The sequence below is a fragment of the Penicillium citrinum genome, assembly GCF_028827155.1.
Source record: "Penicillium citrinum strain IBT 23319 chromosome Unknown utg000007l:1.0-2040159.0:1.0-2041076.0, whole genome shotgun sequence".
Lineage (NCBI taxonomy): Eukaryota > Fungi > Ascomycota > Eurotiomycetes > Eurotiales > Aspergillaceae > Penicillium > Penicillium citrinum.
In genome coordinates, this window is record NW_026622692.1 from 1,943,663 (window position 1) to 1,969,470 (window position 25,808).

The 25,808-nt window shown below is 48.0% G+C and overlaps 8 protein-coding genes across 8 annotated transcripts; 5 read left to right on the plus strand and 3 right to left on the minus strand.

Annotated features, from left to right (window-relative positions):
• Positions 1-57: 57 nt before the first annotated feature.
• N7469_008399 (uncharacterized protein) lies at positions 58-620 on the plus strand (the record flags this gene model as incomplete). The annotated part of the gene is given in 4 exon segments (XM_056647317.1): positions 58-112; positions 136-230; positions 249-329; positions 387-620. 4 exon segments carry the CDS (start codon positions 58-60, stop codon positions 618-620), a joined length of 465 nt encoding a protein of 154 aa, XP_056498868.1.
• A 112-nt stretch (positions 621-732) lies between these two features.
• N7469_008400 (uncharacterized protein) lies at positions 733-4,529 on the minus strand (the record flags this gene model as incomplete). The annotated part of the gene is made up of 6 exons (XM_056647318.1): positions 733-807; positions 858-3,299; positions 3,358-3,821; positions 3,896-4,091; positions 4,148-4,198; positions 4,254-4,529. The coding sequence occupies 6 exons, from the start codon at positions 4,527-4,529 to the stop codon at positions 733-735; spliced, it is 3,504 nt and encodes a 1,167-aa protein (XP_056498869.1).
• A 483-nt stretch (positions 4,530-5,012) lies between these two features.
• rat1 (5'-3' exoribonculease Dhp1) lies at positions 5,013-8,284 on the plus strand (the record flags this gene model as incomplete). Its single annotated transcript, XM_056647319.1, has 5 exons — positions 5,013-5,319; positions 5,405-5,685; positions 5,738-5,863; positions 5,927-7,722; positions 7,774-8,284. 5 exons carry the CDS (start codon positions 5,013-5,015, stop codon positions 8,282-8,284), a joined length of 3,021 nt encoding a protein of 1,006 aa, XP_056498870.1.
• A 938-nt stretch (positions 8,285-9,222) lies between these two features.
• On the plus strand, positions 9,223-14,084 carry N7469_008402 (pentafunctional protein ARO1; the record flags this gene model as incomplete). The annotated part of the gene is made up of 4 exons (XM_056647320.1): positions 9,223-9,319; positions 9,396-13,903; positions 13,959-14,003; positions 14,055-14,084. 4 exons carry the CDS (start codon positions 9,223-9,225, stop codon positions 14,082-14,084), a joined length of 4,680 nt encoding a protein of 1,559 aa, XP_056498871.1.
• Positions 14,085-14,639: 555 nt separating this feature from the next.
• Positions 14,640-16,421, minus strand: N7469_008403 (cytochrome P450; the record flags this gene model as incomplete). The annotated part of the gene is made up of 5 exons (XM_056647321.1): positions 14,640-14,759; positions 14,827-15,697; positions 15,758-15,882; positions 15,937-16,124; positions 16,175-16,421. 5 exons carry the CDS (start codon positions 16,419-16,421, stop codon positions 14,640-14,642), a joined length of 1,551 nt encoding a protein of 516 aa, XP_056498872.1.
• Positions 16,422-19,359: 2,938 nt separating this feature from the next.
• Positions 19,360-19,569, plus strand: N7469_008404 (uncharacterized protein; the record flags this gene model as incomplete). The annotated part of the gene is made up of 1 exon (XM_056647322.1): positions 19,360-19,569. The coding sequence occupies one exon, from the start codon at positions 19,360-19,362 to the stop codon at positions 19,567-19,569; it is 210 nt and encodes a 69-aa protein (XP_056498873.1).
• Positions 19,570-20,079: 510 nt separating this feature from the next.
• Positions 20,080-21,514, plus strand: N7469_008405 (putative integral membrane protein Pth11-like; the record flags this gene model as incomplete). The annotated part of the gene is given in 7 exon segments (XM_056647323.1): positions 20,080-20,221; positions 20,278-20,297; positions 20,348-20,384; positions 20,447-20,520; positions 20,596-20,719; positions 20,730-20,967; positions 21,028-21,514. 7 exon segments carry the CDS (start codon positions 20,080-20,082, stop codon positions 21,512-21,514), a joined length of 1,122 nt encoding a protein of 373 aa, XP_056498874.1.
• A 1,356-nt stretch (positions 21,515-22,870) lies between these two features.
• On the minus strand, positions 22,871-25,149 carry N7469_008406 (uncharacterized protein; the record flags this gene model as incomplete). Its single annotated transcript, XM_056647324.1, has 3 exons — positions 22,871-23,287; positions 23,357-25,024; positions 25,090-25,149. 3 exons carry the CDS (start codon positions 25,147-25,149, stop codon positions 22,871-22,873), a joined length of 2,145 nt encoding a protein of 714 aa, XP_056498875.1.
• Positions 25,150-25,808: the final 659 nt, after the last annotated feature.

The following is a 25,808-nucleotide window of genomic DNA, read 5'->3' on the forward strand; positions in this document are numbered from 1 at the left end:
GCTTAGCTGCTCACAATAGAATATTGGAAATTGATGACCTAAGGAATATAGACGTCCATGGGACCAGTGAGTCAATTCAGGGATCTTTATCGTCTTTCTACTTCCAATAAGGGTTATTGTGAATCGGTGCTTTAGCGATAACCTTCTCCGCGGGCCCATATCGTGGACTCAAGAAAGATCCAGATGGCCAAATCTCGCCGGCTGATGATCCACGATTATTACCATCACTGGTGTTCGAAATCGGATAGAGTGAATCCTACGAAGATATGCTGAGTGATATGCGCCGTCTCTTCATCGGGGCCAATGGAGCAATTAATGTTGTCATCCTGGTCAAATGAACAGAACATTTGGGGCATATTCTTAGTGGAATTCTGGAAGTTTACAAGAATAACCGCCAAGGAATGCCAACTTGTGTCCAGTCCGAGACAATCTTTCCAGCGCCACCGGACGATCCAGTCCAGCAACTAGAAATTGGAATGGGCGAAATATTTCCAGCTACATCTCCAAGCGCGGTCAACAAACCTAACGCATATTTTCCGTTAACAATTCAACATTTCCGAGCTCGATATGAGCGGACTTTTGAAAATATGGGATACACTCGCGCCGTTAGTAGTGAGTAGCTCTGTTACTGAAGTCAACTCAAGCTTGCTCTGTGCGTTGTGGAAAGAATTGATATAGCAATTCATAGCTAAACATGGGTTTTCGATATACAAATGTTGAACACAGAATCCTCTACTCTTCTTCTTCATCTTCATCATCCTCATCCTCGTCCTCTGAGATCTCTTGACCAAGGTCTTTGAGTCGTTTCTAAATAGTGTTAGACGATACTTCAAGTAAAATTGAGACAGTAACCATACCTTATCTTCAGCCCGCTTGGCTTCTAAGTCACCAAATACAATCAGCAGATCATCTAATTCTGACTGAGTGGCTTGCCGGGCCCCTTCCTTCTCCTTTGCCTCAGATTGCGCTTTTTCAAGGCTGGATTTGGCATCCTTGAGATCCTGAGCGGCCTTCTGGGCTTGTAATTCAGCTTCTTGTGCTTTGCGCTCGGCCTCTGCGGTACGTGTCTCAAGTGCAGACAACTTCGACGAGAAGCCCTCATTAGCGGTCTCAAGTTCTCGGGCTGATTTCTGCTGCGCCTTTTCAAGATCTGCCCGTAAGGCCTCGATGGTTTTCTTGAGCTTTCCAGTCTCAGACTCCTGCTGACCCTTTGCAGACTCGATGTCTTTATCAGACTTTTGCTGCGCATTGCCAAGATCTAATCGCAAAGTTTCGATAACCTTGTTGAGTTCGGCGGCTTCGGATACCTGCTTCTTTTTGGCAGTCTCTAGGGCTTGCGCTGTATTTTGCTTCTCTTTATCCAAGTCTGCTTCAAGCGATTTGATTTTCTTCTTCTGATCCGTCGCCTCAGAGTCTTGTTTTTTCTTTGTCTCTTGGAGATCCTTTGCAGTGCCCTGTGCTGTCTCCAAGTCTGACCGTAATGTCTCAATAGTTTTCTTGAGATCGGCAATCTCCGCGTCCTGCTGGCCCTTGGCTGCTTCGAGGATCTCAGTAGACTTTTGGACTCTGTCAAGATCCGACTTCAGCATTTGTCGGGCCTTCTTGAGATCAGCAGTCTCGGCGTCATGCTCGGATTTGATGGTGGCCAGTTGCGACTCCAGAATTTCAATCGTGGCCTTGAGGCCGGCAGATTCGGTCTGATGCTGTTCCTTCACCGAAGAAAGATTGGACTCAAGCTTCTGCGCCTTTTGGCGCATTTCGAAAATCTGGGCGGCATGACTGTCTTTAGACTGACTGATCGTCGATTCTAACTGCTGAATGACCTTCTTCAGCTGGCTCACTTCGTTTGAATGCTGTTCACGAAGCTTTGAGAGCTCTCCTTCCAAGCCGCGGATTGTCTTTTGGAAACCAGCGACCTCTTCGTCGTGATGCGATTTCACCTTAGCACTTTTTCTTTCGTATTCCGCCGAAGCTTGTTTCAGCTGGTTGTCGATTGCTCGAAGCTGTTCGCCATGTTGCTTGAGCAGTTCATTCTTCGATTGCTTATACTGCTCTTCTACCCTCGATAACTCTTCGGCATGCGAGTATCGGAGGGACTGTTGAGATTGCTGCGCCTTTGACGCTTCCAGAGATCCCGACTCCTTCGATTTGCGGTGGTCCGACTGCTCTTGCTCAAGCATCCGTTGAACATTAACAAGGTCGGATTCCAATTTCTGAACAGTCTGGCTCCGGTCTTCCAATTCTGCACGGAGGCTATCAACAAGTTCACGAGAAACGCCCTTTTCAACGCCGTTGGCGACAACCGATATCTCAAACCCGGGTTCGCGATCTATGGCACGAAGCAGTCGACTGAAGTTGTCCTTGAGGAATTCGACGAAAGACCGATCAAAGAATACCTCAGGAAGCCCACCATCAATTTGCCCAGCAGCAGTCTGTGGTAGAACTTCAAAGTCACGGACCAAAGGACATTCCCGTAACTTGGTGATTTTGTCGATGTATGGCTCTCTCCCGAGCTGTTCAAGCAACAATTTATGTAGCGTGACTCGGGGAATAGGGGAATCCTTGGTAGAGAATTCGTATATAATACCCAGAAGAACCGTACAGAGACCAGGGATTAGCTTACTAGGAGCTCTCTGGTGTTTGATCTCTTGCAGAAGAGTCTGAATACTGCTTCCCTCTACTAGTAGATCATTCACAACATCTGGATCCTCGAATAGCCAGCCACAGAGTAGCATCAGATATCCGACAGTGATTCGTTCATCGTCTCCGCGTTGCAAACCCGTTATCAAATTGCCAATCACGGTTTGAACGCTAGTGACAACTTCTTCACCACTTTCGGCATCTCCCTCGGTCACTTTCATTGCAGTGGCCTTTGCCTCGTTGTCATCGAAAATCAAATGGAACATCAAGACAGAAGCCATCCAAACTTGATATGGGTCTGCATTTCCTCTTGATTCTGGTGCTGTGAGCAATACCGATAAAATGTTGGGGATTCGATCCTGTCCACTTATATGTCCTTCGATAGCACGTCTCAGCACATGCATGCGGATTCCCGGGTGGTGAGCGAAGAAAGCTTTCATGCATTCGCAAGCAGCGAGACGCGCATCCAGCATGTTATTAGGCGATGGCTGGAGGCTGAGCTTCAGGAAAGCTTCAATCACATTAATACGCTCTGGTTCTGCATGGCCATTGGTTGCTTGATTGTCTTGTGTTCGAGATCCCCAAGATACCTCGATGTCTCCAAATCTTTCCTGGAGAGGTGAATTACCTCGAATGAGATCGGCGCACGTCGACAGGGCCTGTAAATCAAGTTAGCAGGGCATAGAAAGAAAGGAAAAATGGCCATGGAATATTTACCTTAGACGTAACGCTCACGCTGAACTTCTGTCCGAACGCGATGCTGAGAACCTGCTCTGTCACGCCATTCTGCCAGAACGCCGTTTGGTTGGCAGGCGTCCCCACACCACCACGGACCAGGAATAACTGAATGATAGCTAGCAAACCCCAAACATTCTTGTCACGGTGAATGAGGGCCCAGGGTGGCGCCTGTTCGTCGCCTTCTGTTTCCTGTTCGCAATCGGACAGAAGTTTTGTCACTTTCTTCACACAGCCAGTCTCACGGAAGAATGACTGGTTCGAAACATTGAACCTCAGTAGATGAGCCAATAGAGAGAGACAGTCCTCAACCACTTCCGTTCCATGTGTCAATGTGCCCTCCGCTTCAATCAACGAGAAGAGTATCTCGAACGCATTTTCAAATGCCACCAGCTTTTGCAATTCTTCCGAGGCGGGTGTGAGGGCGATAAGGAGAACGAGAGCCTCTGTGTAATATGATTGTTAGCTTGCTGATAATAGTATAAAATTAAGCATCAATTGAGCAGAGGGTGACACAAACCGTTTCGTACAGGTTCTCTTGTGTCTGTGAGTACATTGACGAGTCTAGAAATACCCAATGGCGCCGTAAATATACACTCCTGAGTACGCTCCGGCCTAGCGCTGCTGATGTGGGACATCAATTGTAGGGAGTATAGTCGAGAATAGAAATCGCGGGTCTCAAGAAGGTCCAGTAGAATCGTTATATTATCTTGTCGCTAAAACGTTATTAGCGCGAGGTAAGAGAGATGATGTGTACTCGGAAACCACCTACTTGAGTGAACTCATCTGCCAACCAAAGAGCTATTTCGTCTGATGCCTCTGGCTATACAAATAATTAGAATAACATAGTCAAGTCATATTGCATGAAAAACACTCACACTAGACTCATCGGGGGTAAATAGCATCAATAAGGTCTCGAGGACCACTTTAGTAGTGTCAACATCCTCACCGTCATTGCGAAGGCTACTGATTAATGATCGTAGACCTCCAGAGGCAACAGAAGCTGGATAAAGCTTTGCAAAGCTTCTCAATCCTTGGATTGCCGCTCTTCGATCCTCCAGTAAGGTTGCGCTCTGCAGTCTACTGCTGAGCACATCGATTGTGTCCGTGGCCGTTTGTTTGGCCGGAGCTTGCGATTCAAGAATTCGGAACATCGCAGCTAATTCGTAATCTCATGGTCACCGCTGCCCGATGATACACAAATTGACGGGCATCGAAAAGCTAAATCACAAAGGTTGTCAAAATGGTCGAGAGGTCCCCCAAGGGCTAAGTTTAACTGATTGCAGTAAAGTTGTCCTCCCGACTTGTTCCAAAGGGGGAAAAGACCGGAAATCGCCCAAAGCTGCCGACCGCCCGGGAATGGTCGACCTTCGCCGCAGAGACTTTTTTTGGTCTCTTTACAACTCCCTCAACCTGCACCCGATTTTCAAGGTCCGATCTTGTGAGTTTGTCGAAGCTCACTTTGATCGCGGCATCCGATTCGCAGGCCTTGCGTGATCTGCAGACAAAATCAAAGTGCGCGACACTTTACTTATCGCGTCTGTAAGATACCGCCGCATTCGATTCTAGCGCCGCGCCAATTTCGAGTGACGGTTTGACAAGGTCTTAACGCTCCCTACGGCAGTCGCATAGCCAATATGGGTGTCCCAGCGCTGTTCCGATGGCTTTCCAATAAGTATCCCAAGATCATCTCCGCGGTGATTGAGGAGCTTCCACAGGAGGTAGATGGAGAACCGATTCCAGTCGATACCACGCGCCCGAACCCCAATGGAGAGGAGATGGATAACCTATATCTTGACATGAACGGCATTGTCCATCCATGTACCCACCCGGAAGGACGTCCACCTCCTGCGAATGAGCAGGAGATGATGCTGGAGGTCTTCAAATATACTGACCGAGTCGTCAATATGGTTCGTCCGAGAAAGCTCCTCATGATTGCTATCGGTATGCATAAATCTCGAACTCGCACGAGCACGCTTTGCTAGAATCTTACATTCCCTTTGTACTAATATGTTGCTTCTTTATCTAGATGGTGTTGCTCCGCGAGCCAAGATGAACCAGCAACGTGCGCGTCGTTTCCGCTCTGCGCAAGAAGCCAGAGAAAACGATGAGAAGAAGGAGGAGCTTCAGAAGTTGCTTGCCAAGCAAAACGCCAAAAACGGCGGAGACGAAGTTATGAAAGAGGAGGTCATTCAGAAGACATGGGATAGCAACGTGATTACGCCGGGAACCCCATTTATGAACATTCTTGCTGCATCATTACGGTACTGGATTGCCTATAAGCTCAATACTGATCCAGCCTGGGAGAAGGTGAGACTAGCCCGTTACATCTCTTTATTACGAGGCATACTGACAACTTTAGATGAAAATTATTATCTCCGATGCCACTGTTCCAGGAGAAGGTGAGCACAAGATCATGGAGTTTGTGCGCTCACAACGCGCATCGCCTGAACATGACCCCAACACTCGCCACGTCTTTTATGGTTTGGTAAGCTTTCACATATCATCAAGAAAACGTCGAGTTTATCATGTACTGACATTCAATCACTAGGATGCCGATCTGATCATGTTGGGTCTGGCAACCCATGAACCTCACTTTCGGATTCTGCGTGAAGATGTCTTTTTCCAAGAGTCAAAGCCTCGGACATGTAGACTATGTGGTCAGCCTGGACACAAGGCTGAGGAGTGCACCGGTAAAGCAAAGGAAAAGAGCGGAGAGTTCGATGAAAAGCAACACGCAGCACCGCTTAAGCCATTCATCTGGCTTCATGTTGCAGTTTTGAGAGAATATCTGGCTGCTGAAATGCATGTTCCACAGCAGCCGTTTCCTTTCGACCTTGAGCGCGCACTCGATGATTGGGTGTTCATGTGTTTCTTCGTCGGAAACGATTTCCTCCCGCATTTACCCTCCCTGGATATCCGTGAAAACGGTATCGATACCCTCATCGCTATCTGGCGTGACAACATCCCTGCGATGGGCGGTTATCTAACCCAAGATGGACATGTCGATCTCAAGAGAGCTCAGCTCATCCTACAGGGGCTGGCCAAGCAGGAGGGCGCAATCTTCTCTCGCCGTAGGCAGGCAGAAGAAAGAAAGCAAGCCAATGAAAGGAGACGCAAAGAACAAGATCAAGCTCGTAACGAAGAACGCGCTCGCAAGCGCAGACGAAGCTCGCCAAGTTATGATAATGCACCAAACCCTCGTTCTCGCGGTGCCGGTGGCAGTGATGCAGCACCCCCAGCAGGGTTGGAATTGATCACCCCTGGCAGAGGCCATCTGACCAAAGAAAACAGAGAGTTGACCCACAGTATGGTTGTTAACCGTGGAAACGTTTATCGTGCCAACATGGAGAACAAGAGTGCCGCTGCTGTCTTGAAGAGTAAACTCATGAAAGGCTCTCAAGACGAGCCCACTTCCGAAGAGGCTTCATCTACTCCGCAAACAGAAGAAACCTCGAATGGCAATGAAGACCCAACGTCACCATCGGTCCTAGGCAAAAGAAAGGCTGATACTACCGAGGAGCAGAATGGAGAAGCCGGTACTCCTGGCAGAGACTCGCCTCCTCCGCCTCCCCCTAAGAAGAAGGAGGATGAAATGCCGGAAGATACCGTTCGTCTTTGGGAACCCGGATATGCCGATCGTTACTACGAGCAGAAATTCGGAGTCGACCCTGAAGATCATGAGTTCCGCCACAAGGTTGCTCGCGCTTACGCGGAAGGTCTCGCTTGGGTGCTACTTTATTACTTCCAGGGATGCCCCTCCTGGACTTGGTACTATCCTTATCATTATGCGCCTTTTGCTTCGGATTTCGTGGACATTGGTGATATGGAACTCAGCTTCGACAAGGGCAAACCATTCAAGCCCTTTGAGCAGCTGATGGGTGTCTTGCCTGCATCTTCCAACCATGCCCTACCTGAGGTCTTCCACGATCTTATGAGCGATCCTAACAGTGAGATCATTGATTTCTATCCTGAAGATTTCCCGTTGGATCTGAATGGCAAGAAGTTCGCTTGGCAGGGTGTGATTTTGCTTCCGTTCATTGATGAGAAACGTCTTCTTGCTGCTATGGAGAAGAAATACCCCTTACTATCCGAAGACGAACGAAACCGGAACACTCACGGCACCGAAGTTCTCTTGCTCTCAGATCAGCACCCGCTCTATCAAGATCTAGTCGGCAATTTCTATTCTAAGAAGCCCGGTCCCCCCGAATACAAACTAAATATGCGAGTCAGTGAAGGCTTGGCCGGTCTAGTCGAACGGAGTGAGACTTATATTCCCCATGGGTCACTTGTGTCTGATCTGGAGGAATATGGCATGCCAAGTCTTGATGATGATCGATCACTCACGTTAGTACCTTTTCCCAATGTAGATATGTCATTTTGCTAATAACTCAATAGGGTCAATTATACTATCCCGAAGTCTTCTCACGTTCACAAGTCTATGCTCCTTCGGGGAGTAAAGTTTCCAACTCCGATGCTGAATTCGGCGGATGTTCGTGCGGTGAAAGGCCGAGCGCAACACTCCGGACGTTCATTCGGCGGTGCACCCTTCCGGGGAGGAGGTCGCGGGGGACGTATGGACTATGGAGCTGACCGTGGTGGGAGTGACAGAAATTCAGGTCGTCCCAATCCCTTTGCTGCGCATCTCGATCCTCGTTTCATGCCCGGCCCGCAAGGTGGCATGCCAGCGGTACCTCCAGGCTGGGTTCCTCCGGGACCTGGCTCTGGCGACTATTCCAGAGGGCCACCTCCACCCCCACGTGGTGGTATGTCCAACCAGTACCCTCCTCATAATCAAGGTTACCATCAAGGCCAATACGGTCACCGAGGTGGATATGGCCCTTACGATAACCGGGGTCGGGGAGGCTACCGTGGTGGCCGACGAGGAGGCGGTCCCGGACATTACTAGCAGTCATCAACGATTCCGCAATAATGAATTCGTCTCATTACCATGGGACATAGGGTTCATTACTATATCATGCTATGTACCACATAACATCATGACTGGATAGGAGTTTAAAGGGAATGGGCATTTACTTTTGTATCACAAGATGTACAAAAAATTTTTCAATCAATGAGATTTTTTTTTTCCTCCTTGAGGTAATTTGTATTTCTTATTTCTACGGAGTGCTTCGAACTATTTTTATTATCTGCAAGCCATAACTACCGGATTGTGATGGTCTCGATTGTAGTTCCGACGAGACAGCCCTAAATATCCAATGAGATGCCCGGGAAGTACATGTATTTTTATGTACGTGGTGACTTAGTTCGAATAGCGTCAGATTCATCAACAGCGGTCAAGTGAGGGGCGGTCAATAGTATATGAAGATCAGCTGGCACCCAGCTGAGCTATCACATAATGAACCTAAGAAGCAGAGCAACAAAATCAAACAAAAAAACAAAACAAAAAAACAAAACAAAAAAAATCAAAAGTAAATCAAAATGACAGGAAATAATATTGACGCGCTAGTTGGTCCAACGACTTGACTGACTCACCGAAGGCGGTGAGACTGAACTGCCGCGAGATCGGAGGGGAAAGAATTATTGAGTCAACTGATTGTTTCCAAGCATCTTCCTGGCTGGTGATTTTTGCCAGGTCTTACGCTGACTCTCGGTGCAGGATTCCCAGGTACGTCATTCACTTCATCGGAGACGAGAATTGGCTTTCAATTCCTACCCAGCATACCCTGCATAGAATCGCTAGCTTCGATTGTGGGGGAGGAATCAGTCAAACTCCCCGAGTCCCCCCCCTCCACAAGGTGACAAACAATATTAATAGATACAGAATGAATTGAGTAGGACACTGGAATTGCACAGACCGAACTCATACACCTCCTGTCCACCAGAATGACTGAACCCACCAAGATCAGTATCTTGGGTCGGGAGAGCATCGTCGCCGATTTTGGTCTCTGGCGCAACTATGTGGCCCAGGACCTGATCACCGGCCTGCCCTCCACCACCTACGTTCTTGTCACCGATACCAACCTTGGATCGATCTATACCCCCTAGCTTTCAAAAAGCATTCGAAACCGCCGCCGCCTCTATCACCCCTTCACCACGCCTCTTGGTCTACCATGCCGCTCCCGGCGAGAGCTCGAAGTCTCGCCAGACAAAAGCCGACATTGAAGATTGGATGTTGAGTCAAAGCCCACCATGTGGTCGCGACACTGTCGTCATTGCACTGGGCGGCGGGGTGATTGGTGATTTGACTGGGTTCATTGCAGCAACCTACATGCGTGGTGTTCGCTATGTACAAGTCCCTACAACACTGCTCGCCATGGTGGATTCTTCAATTGGAGGAAAGACAGCTATCGATACGCCACTGGGTAAGAACTTGATTGGTTCTATCTGGCAACCGTCAAGGATCTATATTGATCTCGAATTTTTGGAGACCTTGCCCGTGCGCGAGTTCATCAACGGTATGGCTGAGGTTATCAAGACCGCCGCTATTTCGAGCGAGGATGAATTCACCGCGCTTGAGGATAATGCTGATGCAATCCTTAAGGCTGTGCGCAGCGAAGCTCAGCCTGGAAAGGGTCGCTTTGACGACATCCGTGATATTTTGAAGGCTCGAATTCTTGCATCTGCGCGCCATAAGGCTTTTGTTGTCTCTGCTGATGAGCGCGAGGGTGGACTTCGCAACTTACTAAACTGGGGACACTCTATTGGCCACGCTATTGAGGCTATTCTGACACCCCAAATCCTTCATGGCGAGTGTGTCGCCATTGGTATGGTGAAGGAAGCCGAGCTGGCCCGACACCTGGGCATCCTGAAGGGCGTTGCCGTGGCTCGTGTTGTCAAATGTATTTCCGCCTATGGCCTGCCCACTTCATTGAAGGACTCTCGCGTCAGGAAATTGACTGCCGGTAAGCATTGCTCTGTCGAGCAATTGCTGTTCAATATGGCTCTGGACAAGAAGAACGATGGCCCCAAAAAGAAGATCGTTCTTCTTCTCTCCGCAATTGGACGCACCTATGAACCTAAGGCTAGCGTTGTCTCGAACGAGGATATCGGTGTTGTCCTTGCACCTAGCGTTGAGGTCCACCCTGGTGTCCCCAACACGCTCAATGTGACCTGCGCTCCTCCAGGATCCAAGAGTATCTCCAACCGTGCTCTTGTTCTCGCTGCTCTGGGCTCCGGTGTCTGCCGTATCAAGAATTTGCTTCACTCTGATGACACCGAAGTTATGCTTAATGCATTGGAACGATTAGGAGCTGCAACCTTCTCATGGGAAGAGGAGGGCGAAGTTCTTGTTGTTAATGGTATGGGTGGTAATATCACCGCTAGTCCATCACCTTTGTATTTGGGTAACGCTGGAACTGCTTCTCGCTTCCTGACAACTGTTGCCACCTTTGCGACCCCGAGCAGTGTCGATTCAAGTGTTCTGACTGGTAACAACCGAATGAAGCAAAGACCTATCGGTGATCTCGTTGATGCCCTGACCGTCAATGGCGCCAGTGTCGAGTACATGGAGAGTAAGGGCAGCCTGCCTCTGCGAATTGGAGCTTCTGGTGGCTTCGCCGGAGGTAACATCAACCTCGCTGCCAAGGTGTCTTCGCAGTATGTCTCCTCGCTGCTGATGTGTGCTCCCTATGCCAAGGAGCCTGTCACCCTCAGATTGGTAGGAGGAAAGCCCATCTCCCAGCCGTATATTGACATGACCACTGCCATGATGCGTTCTTTCGGTATCGACGTGCAAAAGTCTACCACCGAGGAGCACACCTACCATATCCCCCAGGGCCATTACGTCAACCCTGCTGAATACGTAGTTGAGAGTGATGCGAGCTCTGCAACCTACCCTCTGGCCATTGCGGCAATCAGCGGTACAAAGTGTACCGTCCCTAACATCGGTTCCAAGTCTCTTCAAGGTGATGCTCGTTTCGCCGTCGATGTCCTGAGACCCATGGGCTGCACCGTCGAACAGACCGATTTCTCCACCACAGTTACTGGTCCCGCTAGTGGCATTCTTCGACCCCTGCCCAACGTGGACATGGAACCCATGACAGATGCTTTCCTGACTGCTTCGGTCCTCGCCGCAGTCGCTCGCGGGGATGGCCCAAACCATACCACCCGCATTTATGGAATTGCCAACCAGCGTGTCAAGGAGTGTAACCGAATTAAGGCTATGAAGGATGAGCTCGCGAAGTATGGTGTTGTTTGCCGTGAGCATGACGACGGTCTCGAGATCGATGGTATTGAGCGATCTACCCTGCGTCAGCCTTCCGGTGGTGTCTACTGTTACGATGATCACCGTGTCGCCTTCAGCTTCAGTGTTCTGTCGCTTGTGGCTCCCAAGCCCACTCTCATTCTCGAAAAGGAATGCGTTGGAAAGACATGGCCCGGCTGGTGGGATACTCTGAAGCAACTCTTTGGTGTTAAGCTTGATGGCAAGGAGCTGAGTGAAGAAGAACATGCCGTCTCTTCCCAAGAGGAGAGAGCTAATGCTTCCGTCTTCATCATCGGTATGCGCGGAGCTGGAAAGACCACAACTGGGAACTGGGTTGCATCCAGCCTCGACCGTCCATTCGTCGACCTTGATACCGAGTTAGAGCAGAGCGAGGGAATCACTATTCCCGAGATGATCAAGCAGCGTGGCTGGCAAGGATTCCGTGATGCCGAGTTAGCTGTGCTTCAACGTTGTATGAAGGATCGGCCTACGGGCTATGTTTTCGCTTGTGGTGGTGGTGTTGTTGAGATCCCTGAGGCCCGCAAGCTTCTCACAGACTATCACAAGACAAAGGGCAATGTTCTCCTTATCATGCGGGACATCAAGCAAGTGATGGATTTCTTGCAGATTGATAAGCTTCGTCCTGCCTATGTGGAGGATATGATGGGAGTGTGGCTGCGCCGAAAGCCCTGGTTCCAAGAATGTAGCAATATCCAGTACTACAGCCAGCACTCCAACAACTCAGAGCTTGCCTTGGCTTCGGAGGATTTCCAGCGCTTCATGCAGGTTGTCACCGGCCGAAAAGACAACTTGAGTATCATCAAGAAGAAGAAGCACTCCTTCTTCGTCTCATTGACGCCTCCCGATTTGCGTGAATGTGCTGACATTCTGAACGAAGCCTGCATCGGCTCTGATGCTGTGGAATTGCGGGTTGACCTTCTGAAAGACCCTGCCTCGGACAGCGAAATTCCTACAGTTGACTTTGTTGCGGAGCAAATTTCTTTCCTTCGTCGCCGCGTCTCACTCCCTCTCATTTTCACAATTCGAACAAAGAGCCAGGGTGGTCGTTTCCCTGACGATGCCCATGAAGCTGCCGCACAACTCTACCGTCTTGCTTTCCGCTCGGGATGCGAGTTTGTTGATCTCGAGATCGCCTTCCCCGAGGAGCTTCTCCGCTCCGTCTCTGAGATGAAGGGTCATTCAAAGATCATTGCCTCCCACCACGACCCCCAGGGTAAGCTGTCGTGGGCCAACATGTCTTGGATCCCATCTTACAACCGTGCTCTCGAATATGGTGATATCATCAAACTGGTGGGTGTCGCCAATAGCTTGGATGATAACACTGCCTTGCGGAAATTCAAGAACTGGGCCGAGGAAGCCCACGACACACCGTTGATTGCTATCAACATGGGTGACACTGGACAGCTGAGCCGTATCTTGAACGGATTCATGACACCAGTCTCCCACCCAAGCCTCCCCTTCAAGGCCGCTCCTGGTCAGCTCTCAGCAACCGAAATCCGCAGAGGTCTTTCACTGATGGGAGAAATCAAGGCCAAGAAGTTTGCCATCTTTGGTTCTCCCGTCTCCGGCTCTCGTTCTCCTGCCCTTCATAACACTCTCTTCGGTGAGATGGGCCTGCCCCACGAGTATGGACGACTTGAGACCACCAATGTTGAGGATGTCAAGGATTTCATCCACTCTCCTGACTTTGGCGGTGCCTCCGTGACTATTCCTTTGAAGCTGGACATCATGCCCCTTCTAGATGAGATTGCTCAAGAGGCCGAGATCATCGGTGCCGTGAACACTATCGTGCCTGTCGCCAACGGCGATAAGCCTCGTCTTGTTGGATATAACACTGACTGGCAAGGAATGGTCCATTCCCTACGCAATGAGGGCGTCTATGGCTCCAATGGTACTGAGAGTGCTGTCGTCGTCGGTGGAGGTGGTACTGCTCGCGCGGCCATCTTCGCCCTTCACCACATGGGCTTTTCTCCCATTTACGTGGTCGGCCGTACCGCCAGCAAGCTCGAGGGAATGGTTTCGACTTTCCCTACCAACTACAACATCCGAGTTGTAGATAATCAAAGCCAGCTCGACACTGTGCCTCGAGTCGCCATCGGCACTATCCCTGCCGATAAGCCAATTGACCCCTCCATGCGTGAAACTCTTTGCCGCATGTTCGAGCAAGCTCAACAGGCCGACGGCACTGTCATTGGCAAGTCTGTCGATGAAAAGAACCCTCGTGTTCTCCTTGAGATGGCCTACAAGCCTTCTGTCACCGCTTTGATGCAGCTCGCTTCCGACGCAGGCTGGAAGACCATCCCCGGATTGGAGGTTCTCACTGGCCAGGGTGTAAACCAGGTATGTAACCAAAGGTATGATCATTTCATGTGAACAGATTACTAACTCGAAGCAGTTCATCCACTGGACCGGCATCACCCCTCTGTACCACGTCGCTAGAGTAAGTCTTCCTCTTTCAATAGTTTGATGCACGTACTAACTTGGCCTCTAGAATGCTGTCATGGGCAACGAGTCTAATTAATAGGACTATGTTCTATCGACTTCACAGCAATTTCATCCCTGGTGAATGGCCTTCAAAAGGATTTGAGAAAAGTTGCTTGTCTCGGTTTACTCCGTATTTCATGCTTGGATGATTTGCAGAATTTATTTTATACATATTCGCGATAAATAGCATTCATTTTGGTTTTTATTTCCGGTCTTCATGCTTGTAGTGGAATTGTTCTTTCACGTTTCAGTGATTGAAGATTCTAGCCAATATCTTTCTCTACGCTTCGAGGATTTAAGCCAGAACTTGGCGTCCAACGTGAACTCCCTCGAGGTTGAAAGTCAGTACCCTCATCAGCCTGAACAAGACCACCAAGATTCCCCTTTCTTCACAATTTTGTAATAAATCAGGTCATCATTCTCAACGTCTTTCCTTTGGAGATAGCAACAAATGACCTTAGGACACTGAATTACTATTTTGAGCAGCTTCTCAATATTCCCTTCCAAGGGTCTTCTAATTTCAAACTAACTGTACAATTTTAAAAAATACCACTGAGGTAGACGTGTCTGATCAGAGTTAACCAACATCTATCTATTTCTCACGCTTAGAGATTGTCAACCACACATCACGCCAGTAACCAATTCCACCTTTCACGACGAATTTAGCAGCAGGCTTATCCTTTACCGGCACAGGCTTGTATTGACGGAAGAACTATTCATGATTAGTGATCCAAATTTATTCAAAAAAGCCTTGGGGCCATTATATAGGGTGTACTCACCTGCAATGGGCCCTTGAACAGCTCCATCATAGCAATGTCACGGCCAAGGCACACCCGCGAACCATATCCGAAGGCAAAGTTGTATTTGTTATACAGCTTGGCCTTCTCTGCATCCAACCAGCGCTCAGGGCGGAATTCATCAGCATCGTTACCATACAAAGTCGGATCCCGATGAACCAGGTATGGGTTACAAGTAATCTCAGTACCAGCTGGAGCGAATTTGCCATACAGTTCCAGACCAGGCTCGGACACATAGCGGGGAAAGATGTTCGGGGCCGAGGGACAAAGACGCATCGTTTCTTTAACGCAGCCCACGAAGAATGGCAGATGTTCAATAACCTCGTCATATTTAGGCATATCAGAGATCAGACCCTTACGTGAAGCATTGTCGATTTCCTCCATCATGCGCTCATAGGATCTCGGGTTGGACATGAGGAATTGAATTAGAGCCTGGAAAGCAGTACCGGTGGTGTCGGCTCCAGCAAGCAAAACGAGAAGAACCTCTGCACGAATATATTCCAGGTCCAGGGGCTTGCCTTCTTCAGTGCGAGCTTCGATAAGCTTTTGGAGTAGGTCGACTCGGTTCATTGGTTTTCCGCTCTGGATATCTTCCACACGCTCCTTTATAAGACGATCACGGAAGCGCATGAGAACTCCGATACCCGAGTTGTCTTGAGGAGTAGCGACGAGATACTTCTTCATGAAGGTTGTCTTCATCCAGGAAGTGAAAGGGTGTAAACGAGCGAGTAAGCCAAAAGCAGCAAGGCCGTCGTGGAACCCTTGAATAAGACCACCGATATCCTCACCCTTTTCGATGAAACCGAATGGAGCACCGAATCCAATTTCACTGATGATATCGTAGGCCATGTAGCTGTTTTCGCGATGATTAGCCGAGTTCCATATTACGATATAGTTCATGAGTCAGACTAACACTGCCCACCAGGAGAAGTCGAAGGCATCACCAGACTTCACAAAAGTTTCATCGAGCTTTTTGCTCCATTCTTCGATGCGCGCATCAATCAGCGGCTCCATTTTCTTGATGTTTGTGAAACTATACTGCGATTTCGGTTAGCATCGTACCATCATACAATACGAACTCGGCTGGCTTACAGGTCCCGCAACATGCTTTCGGAATACAGCGTGAGTCTTATGAGACCTCATATTGAAAAGACTCTCATTTTCGCCAAAGCTACCCGTGATATAGTGACCGGTTTTATCGGCATTGCGGTGGTAGACTTCTGGGAGTTTGGAGTGATCGTTGACCAGTAGTAATGTGGGAGTGATACGGACGACAGGCCCTAAAGCAGAAACAGCAATTAGTCAACCACTTCACTCTCTTCTTACACACCATGGATAGATTTACCATATTTCTTAGCGAGCTCGTAAGAGGTAAGATACTCTGTCTCGGCCAGGTTTTGCTTCGCAATCCAAAGGCGAGTAACGGAAGCCCAGAAAGGACCAGGAAATTTAGACAGCGGGTGGAAGAATCGATAGTAGATAATTTGGTATGCAAATTTCAAGACGACATAGAGGAAAAAAGCAAGAAAAATATTAGTGACTGTCACCAATGACAGAACACCTTCTGCGAGACCCATGATGCTTGTTTAGAAAGATTCAAATGCACCGCATCAGGCGATTGGAAACTTTTGGACGCAAGAGGGGCAGAAACGGCTCCCAAAATAACCGCGGGGAGTCCCTCATCCCTTTCGAATGCAATCCCTCTAAATGATAAAAGAAACAGAGTCATTGGTTAAGCAGGTAGTGTCGAGCCACTATGGAGAGGATGGGTAATTGGACCATCCACCCGCGACGGAAGTCCAGATGCCTTTTAGCTTCGGGTCTGTCTAGACCTGACTGGGTCGAATAGCACACTAAGCCCCCGAAATGACTCGTTTGGCAGATTTCTATTGTTCCCTACGGAGTAAACACGCCCACTCTGACATTTAGCTCCAGCGCTATACTTTTGGTGCCGTATGGGGTGGAGATCAAAATTCCGTGAGCCGTTATACATTGTGTACGGAGTACGGAGTAAATAGTACAGGAATAGCTTGTGTACAAATGCCTTGGAAATCATGGAAAAGGCAACAAGGAATGTCGCATAAATCACTTTCGAGAAGAGAAATGATTTTCACTGGACTTGGTCCACGTTGTCACAAGTGATCGAAATTATAATTGCAGGAGAGACACGGCGCAATCTCCAGGATCGTTTATGAACGCCGTTATATCTTCCACAATGATCAACCTTTTGTCTAGGTTGCGTTCCATGGTTAAGATCAACTTGACACAACAGGGATTCCCCGTATTCGGTACTCATGGCCCTACTTCATTTGTACAAGGCTTGACTGGAACAACCCAGTTGTATCAAGTGTCAAGCTAGCAAGCAGTGGACCCAGCTACCGCTACGGCCTCGGGCTCCACCGTGAAGGACGGCATTGTGGATTTGAATGAACAAATACGGAGTATGCAGGATTTTGGAGGGAAATATGATGAATCCACCTGTCTTCAAAGCCACGTTGTGGACAGGATACTCTCACGAACGTGTTCTTCTACTTTATTCATTTAATCAAATATAATCTGGAGAAGGCGAAACTTGACCCGCTAACTCTTGCGCGTTTGAGGATGAATAGGAAGTTGGAACTACAGTACTCCGTACATAGTCGTAGTAAGATCGATCAATTGGTTTTTGCGGACTCGATAACTGGGCCTTGAGGCTGGTCTATGCACGATGGGCGTACTCTCGGACCTGGCGCTCCTGGCCACAAACCCGGCTACACGGAAGAATCGTATCTCCTCGATGAGCATGGGTCTCCACTACGGAGGTTGTACATACGGAGTTGGGGTCACTTCCAAGTTATCAAGACTTCAAAGCAGCCCTGTTGTCGCCACCCAGGGACCTGTCTAGCTGCCTCATTGAGAACATCATGGCAAAAAAAAAAAGTACTGTACCCGCATACTGATGCATATTGACCTGACATGTACATTTTACTGGTGTTCATAGACGAATCAGACCTTCACCCTTTGTTTAGGTATACAGTAGTCGGCATAAGTTAGTATCTGTTGTCGTACTCCGTATTCGCCTCCTGAATTGAGGCGCAGAATGTTTGAAAAGGCAGACATTTTGATTTGTCGCCGTGCGTGTCCTTTATTTAGCGGATGTAGATCAATAACGGTCATCGACAGGGCGAGCTCCGTCCCGGATCATCGCCAATATCCGTAAAAGGTTGTTGCTGGCGATTAGTGGACCTCGGAGGTCAAAGTATGTAAGTGCTTCGTGCTGTCCTCCTGAATCAGTTTCAAGTCGGAACTATCTCGGCATGTGCTTTCGAGATGGGATAAAGGAGGCCTGTCTGTACGTGTCTCATCTGGTACTCCGCTATCCACGACGCTAGAATGTAGCTGCATACGTGAGCCCACGTTCCGGCACGTTTGACCCCTGGGCTCTCCGTACTTTGTAACCGCCACATACGTTAGAATTGTCCATCTAAGTGAAGATCACATGTAGCTAAAGTCACAAGAAGCTGTATTCAACGTCTTCCCTTATTCTTTCGTGTCTCGGATGAAGAGATGGCGCTAAATAGCCCATCTTTCTCCCCAATCTCGCTTAGAACTGACGCGGCTGAATGGCGGCGAGCATCGGAAGTTCCCACAAGTGGACCTCGTGGGCCTCAGACGGACGGCTCGGGGAGGATGAGGCTTGCAGATCAGGGCTGAATGAAGAATAGCATCCTTAGTGGACCATCTGGGCACTCCGGTGCATTTGGCTGGTTTTTACGCCTCCCCCGTCGGCACCTTGCGAATCCTGTTGTACTATGTAGAGATCCCGGGCCCATCTGAAACGCTGGCCGGGATGATCATAGACCTCCTCACAAGATCCCTGTGGAATATGAAAGGTAAACCTTGAGGGCCACTTTTGCGAGACACAAAGCGCATTAAACTCGCCGCGGCGCCTGTCAACTTGAAGTTTAAGGACGCGCGGAAATTGTCGATTAAAATCAACGTCTTGGGATTAAAAAAAAAAAGTCCAAACAACAGGAATTGAATTATAATCGGATAATGAGAAATACAAATAAAAATATCCAAAAAGAAAAAAAAATTCATCAGCCGATCGGAATTTTCCTATTCGGAAAGATCTTTCGATGCCCCACGTTCCCAGCATTTTCCGATTGCTAGTTCACACTGTTTACTCCATTTGGAGCAGCACGACTACAAGCATTGTACCGAGTGCTAGCTGCCTATGTATTTGTATTTTTGAGAATTCATATCCTTTTACTTGTCTGGTCATGAAGTGGCAAGTAAGAGAATTCTATCCAGGCAAAGTCAAAAGTTAAATATCAGAATCGCTAGAGAGGTATTCTAAGTAGTGCCAAACAGCCTAGACTTCTTGATCGACAGTAGACGAGACATTCGACTTCCGAATGACCCACGTATCTCTTTTTTTTTCTCTTGCTTATTGCCGAAGCTTCATCTTCATTCATGAGTTCCATTAAATAGGAGAATCTAATAACCGAGTACACAATAATATGGAGTTCCATAATGAAGCGAGAACGAGAACTCCTGCCTAACCCTAACTCTTCACAGTGGATATATGAACAGGCCCATCTTGCTCAACACGGGGGATATCGGTGCCACACCTCCGCATCTAGCTCGCAAATCACACGTCTCAGAAGTATGGCTGGTCTCCTCGACCCTCGGCTGGACATGCAGGAGAATGTCAAAGTTCCTCGAATGGCAACCGGATATTAGCCATGTCGATCCGCGGCTTGAGTACTTCGTAGAGAGGCTTGTAACGCCTCTGGGTCATCTGCTTGCTTTCTTTCTTGGGCGAACCCTTGTCCATCCCCACAGGCTTAACCAGTGTCTGGCGGCGACTCTATTGGAACTGGTGGATCTAGAAACAGTGAGGAATCTGCACTATGCTGTCGCTAGCATGCAGCGGGCGATTTCTCTATTTTATTCTTTTTTTGTTTTAGCTTGCCTTCTTTTTCTGGGTTAGATTCAAGTTCCCGAACCATCTGTCGTCTCGAATAAAAGCAAAGGTACATTCTCATGTATCTTTTTCTATCCCGTTCCTTCTTTTGAATTTTCTTTCGACCTTATCTTATACCATTTGCTGTCTTTCTTTCTGTCCTGGTGACATATCGATGAAGGACAAGAATAGAAACCATTCTTAATTCACTATTCATCATCTTGAACAGGCATCATTTATTTGATTTGCTGGTTCCTTTTCCTCATTCATTCGTTTTCTCGCTCCCGATGGCCATCTCAAGTGACCATGGCTCTCAAGGGCCCGTGGTCGTCGGAATTTGCCTGGCATTTGCCATCCTAACTTTCATCGTATTGGCATTGCGATTGTTTGCCCGTATCTATGTGCTGGGAAAAATGGGCGTCGATGATTGTCAGTTTGCCCCATCACGATTTGATGAGATTTAGATTTTGCTAACTAAGATCCAGATCTCATTATCGGAGCTAGTGTAAGATTTGATTGATCACCTCGATCGATAGCATGTGCTGACAACTGCAGATACTCTCATGGGCCTTTATTGCTGTCACTATCGTTGGTGAGTATCACAATATGACCTATCAACTGGTAATTTACGAACATGAATCTAACTTGTGTCAGCGGTTGAAAATGGACTTGGCCAACATATTGAATACGCCGGTGCTGACCCGAACAAGCTCGTTACTTACTCATTTGTATGGCCACCAATAATAGTAGCCCATGTTTATACAGTGACTTTACTTCTTGTTGCTAACTTATCTCGTCTCTAGGCCGTCTGGCTGAGCTCAATGTTCTATCTTGCCACCCTTGGCTTTGTGAAAACATCCGTCTTATGGTTTTACACTCGCCTGGGTGACCGTACCCTTTACTCGAGCTTCATGGATCATGATGGCTGTTATCACAGCCCAGGCAGGATCATTTGTTCTTGTCGCCGCTTTCCAGTGTCAAACGATCAGCAAGGCTTGGACCGCCACTGGGCCAGGTAAATGCGTCAATATCAATGTATTCTACCTGGCTAATGCTGCGTTGAACATCTTTACCGATCTCTTGACATACACCCTTCCCATTCGTGTCATCTTCAAGCTGCAGATGCCTCGCAAACAAAAGATTGCCCTGGGCTTAATTCTTTGCCTTGGTCTATTGTGAGTGCTCCCATTCCCTGTCTTCGTGTCGAATCTTGCCCTAATGCATTATAACTATAGCGCCTGCGTCTCCTCTATTATCCGAATCACCTATATTCCTGCCATGCTCACCTCAGCCGACTATACCTATGCTATCAGTGGAGCCATGTATTGGTCCGTCATCGAAACCAACGTCGGAATCTTCGCTGCGTCTATCCCGTCTTTCAAGGCCATTGCCTCTCGCTTCGTTCCACGATTCATTGGTGAATACAGCAGTGGTAGAAAGTACGGACCTTGGTCTGGCAATACAGATGCTCGCAAGTACGGCTCAGGTTTCACCAAGGTCACCGATCCGAATCAGATTACGATGGGCACGATGAACGGCCGGGAAGACACCAGAGCAGGCACACAGATCGGTGCTACTTTGAATGATAACTCGAGTGAAGAGAGAATCATCATTCCCGATGGCAAAATCTTTACTCAGACTGAGATTGAAACTACAGTCGAGACAAGCGACATCTTTGATTCATCCAACGAGCGGGCTCGTCGGACCAAGCGTGGATATTAATTCCTAGAGCATTCGTTTCCTTTCTATTCGTTCTTTTTATCTGGGGACTAATTTGTTTCCTTTGAAAGAAAACCAAAAAAGCAAAGCGAGATTATGAGGTAAAATGGATGATCTCATATACGAAAATCATCTCTATGTATACAATTGCTTTGATAGTACAGATACCCTTCTTAGCGACTGGCGTCGCAATGCATCATACTAAATGATATTTAGTCTGAGCTTTAATGAATCTTTACAATTTCTATACCAAATGTTGCATAAGCATAGTACTAGAAGGGGATCAGATAGTTGCCGCAATATTTACCTTGCTAAGTCCATCTTACTGGTGCTGGGAGAGATCATGTAATGTTACGCGTAGTAGAGTCTTTGAAGCTTCCAAATGGGTGGTGATATCTTGAAAATCTTAGTAAAATTCGGAGAATGAGAAAGCACCAACTTGACTTATTTAGCACCGCCATCAGCCAGCTATATCCTCAATCCACCGATTCTCATATTGCTCCGAGCTCAGTAACATTCAATGCAGTCATCAATTACCTTTGTTTTCCGATGCGTACTAAGGAGTACCGAGCTGTACTAATTTGCCGCTGGCCCACTTGGACTGCATTGCATCTAGGTTTCTTCATCATTGGCGATAGCCCTCTCATGTCCTAACAAGCGAAATGCCTCGATGATGAATTGTGCATTGCACCGTGAGAAGCAACGTGACCTTGGTCGATTTCAAGGGGTTGGCAGATGGGTATCCCTGGACTAGATTATCATGAGGTATCGAAATGAAGTAAGTAAGCCTCTTTTTCTTCTTCCAACTGCACATCCTTCGAAATTTTGAAAAAGTTGAACCGAGGAGAGATGAGATGAGAAAAGTACCGCAACAATATGGTGACATCTATTCGAAGAAGACAACATCTATATCAGATTTTTCAAACCTTTGATCTCCTGGATTGGAATCCAGGAGATCACCATGAATATTAAAGATAATCCAATCATTCTCTTGGTGTTGCCCTGCTAAAATTCCATCGAAACAAGGAAAACCCCGTCGAGCATTTTCGCTGATCTACTAATAATCAGTTTATTTTCTATGCTTTTATGAATTTATTTGCTGTTCGAATGGTCTAGTATTCCTATTTTGATTGACCCCGAAATAATGCAAACCTTTGCATATCGGAATATCTTCTCGGGATCCGGGTGTGATACATTGCACTTTTTTTTTCTGCATTGATAACCTCACTATATTGCGGTTTTCTTCTGAAAACCCGAATAAAACACTTATAATACATTGAAAATATCGTTAGGGCCAGCAGGGACAAGCCAGCAGATTATATCACATATACCTGGATTAGACATGACATCTCTAGACATTTATAATTCCGACAGAACACCCCCAGCTTCAGCGAACTTCTGCTGATACTCCTTCAAACTTGCCCACTGACTAAGTTCTTCCTGGTCACGCTCATAATCACTGAGGTAACTCATGGCTCGCCCATTAGCACGTGGGCTCACGCCTTCGACTAGACTGCCGGGGTCCGTGGCAGCAGATGAATACCCTTCTAATCGGATAAGAGTGTCGATGAAGGCATGTAAGTATGATTCTGCTTCCGCAGGTGTGAGTATTGGAACGTTAGGGGTGATGTGATCAGATTGGTGTGGCCATTCTCTTGTTTGTGATTCTGTAGGTGCGTTGTTGGGTGTGAAAGTGGGATTTTGGGATGGGACGTGGGATTTAGGATAGTAAGGCATGTTGAGGAGAGTAGATGCTATTTGGCGGATTTTTCCAGTCTGTTTTTTTGGTTTTGTTAGTGAAAGTAAGAATATTAAAGAAGAACAGGAGGTAAACGATAGACATACAATGCTGGCACCATTAGGCTCCATATTGACTTCATTGACTGTTCGCAAAAGGACGAAAAGATCTTTGATGACTAGTTTCCGCTCTTCGGCCATCATCTGGCCGATGTAATCGGTTTGCGCCTTGGTTGACATTTGAGCAGGTGAAGTGGACGAGAGATTTGAGTTATCGGTCGTTTGCCTTTCTGGGCCACTCTCGGCCTTGACTTGCGGACTGACAGCGGCGAGATTTGGAACAGACGGTTTTGCTAGATTACCGTATTTCGCGTAGATCTCAAATAGGTTCCAATACTTCTCGACAAGCCATGACCTGGTACATAGCTGACTAGCGTAGATATTTGCTTTCTGAATTTCGTATTGGATGGATCGTCGTTCTTGTTGGATGTGGTCTACCGGATAGTTGAACACCGAGCCAACTCCATCATTTCCAGAAATTCCACGAAAAGACGTTTGTTTCGGATGATATAGCGAGAGTTCGACTGGGACATTGAGTAAAGCAGATTTGACTGTTTGAAGGCATTCCCACAGCGAAGAGCTTTGGTGCTCCCAGTCGAAAATTTGACCGCTACCAAACGCGGTTTCCCAGGCCAGAAGAGAATTGTATGAGCTATAGACACGAACATTGGCATTGAATCCGGCCATGATTGATACTCGATCCGCGGGCTGAGGATTCACATGAGTCGAAAATAGAAACTCGTCATCAACTTCAAGTGGGAGCGGCGGGTATCGATCTGCTGGAGTTTCCGGCGGAACATGCATTTTGATATCTGATGAGCCAAGTTGAAGCAGACTTTGGTATCCGACCAGCGAGACGAAGAAGAGTCGACGACCAAGTTCTTGGGAGATAAGATCAGCCGGTTTCTCATCCGTCAGATACTGTACAGAATGATCTTGTGACATTGGACTGGGCGCGTTCATGGCAGGCTTTGACAGAATATTAGAAGGGGCGCGGCAGAGATCGTAAACCTGTATCATAGTTCGGCATTCCGCTAGGTATATGCGACAGCGGCGCATGCTGTATATATAGCCGGCGCAGACACCCAAAAAGTAACTGATTGCTGCGTCGTAGACCGTCGCATTTCGATCGAGGTACCCAACGCCTCGCGCCTGAATGGCAACATCATGGCAGCGTTTGACAAGGGCGATGGAGTTTGGAAACGCGGAACGTTCCGCCTCTGTGTTGAGGCGTAGTTTTGGCCTCCGCGGGAAAGATGCCACGAGGAAGCCAATCATAGAAGCAAGAAGGGCCAGAAATGTACCACTAGATGCATCCTCTCGGCGCTCAAACGCTGCACGAAACGTGGGTTCATGAGGGATTGGGACCAAGGGATGGATGAAAGTGAAGAAATCATCGAGGAGAAGTTGCACTGTGTGCAAAGAGCAGATTGATTCTGCCGAAGCATGAGCCGAAGGTCCGGGTGTTGGTAATACAGGAACTGGCACAGACACAGGTGCAAATGTAAGCACTGGCGTAGGTGCCGGCTGAGACTGGGGAGTGCTCGCCTGCGGATAGTCCGATGGGCTCGATGGGGATACTGCCCTCTCCAGCTTCTGTTTTTTCAGCGCCTCCGCATGGCGGTTAGGAGGTCCCCGGCGTCTACTGGGCCTTTCATATGTACAGGGAATATCAAGAGTAGCACATGAACGACATGGCGGACCCCCGGTATCACACTGAATCAGAAAATTAGCGTCTGCACAAAGCTGGGTTTGACGTGAGCAAAGATTTGACGACTAACCTTCACTTTCCGGATGCTGCAGGCATCGCAGGCCTTGCGAAGCCTTGTTTTTGGGTCCATAAGTGAGCTCGATACCCAAACTTACCACTCATATTCCACCGACTCGGCCATGGTCATGACAGTAGACTTGTGAGATTTGCTGCGGTTAAAGTCCCGTACATCCACGCGTTGCGGGGGACCCTGAATTGACCCACTCGCTCGCAGGAGTTGCTATGTGGGATTTCGGGCCGATGTCCCCCAGATTTGTGCGATGCGTTTCCTCCACAACTGTTTGTGCAGTAGTTTTCGGGCTTTTCCTCCACTGAAGGAATATAGCCCGCCAGGAACAATAAGGCCCAGCCAAGAGTGGGCAGCTGTCTCAGCACCTGACTCGAATGGAAAGGTGTGAATGGATATTTCCAAGGAACAGGCCTTGCAGCAAGGTTGCAACAGCTACTAAGATAACGGGAAGTCCAACCCCTTCGCGCTCTTTGCTTCGTAGAAGTAGCTTGTTCAATTGCAGACCGGAGCAATGGAGAATCACAGCTTGCCGGTCAGTTCTTGCCTCGGTCGGAGTCACGTGCAGCACGTAATCCGGAAGGTTACTCGGCGTGGGCAGACTGCTTTTCTATGGGATCTACCAATTTTATGTCCTTTTATGCTACGACTAAGTTTGAAGACAGTAGCATATCAGAGTACTGAATAAAGGTCTGTATTGACGTTTGGGACATGCTGATCGC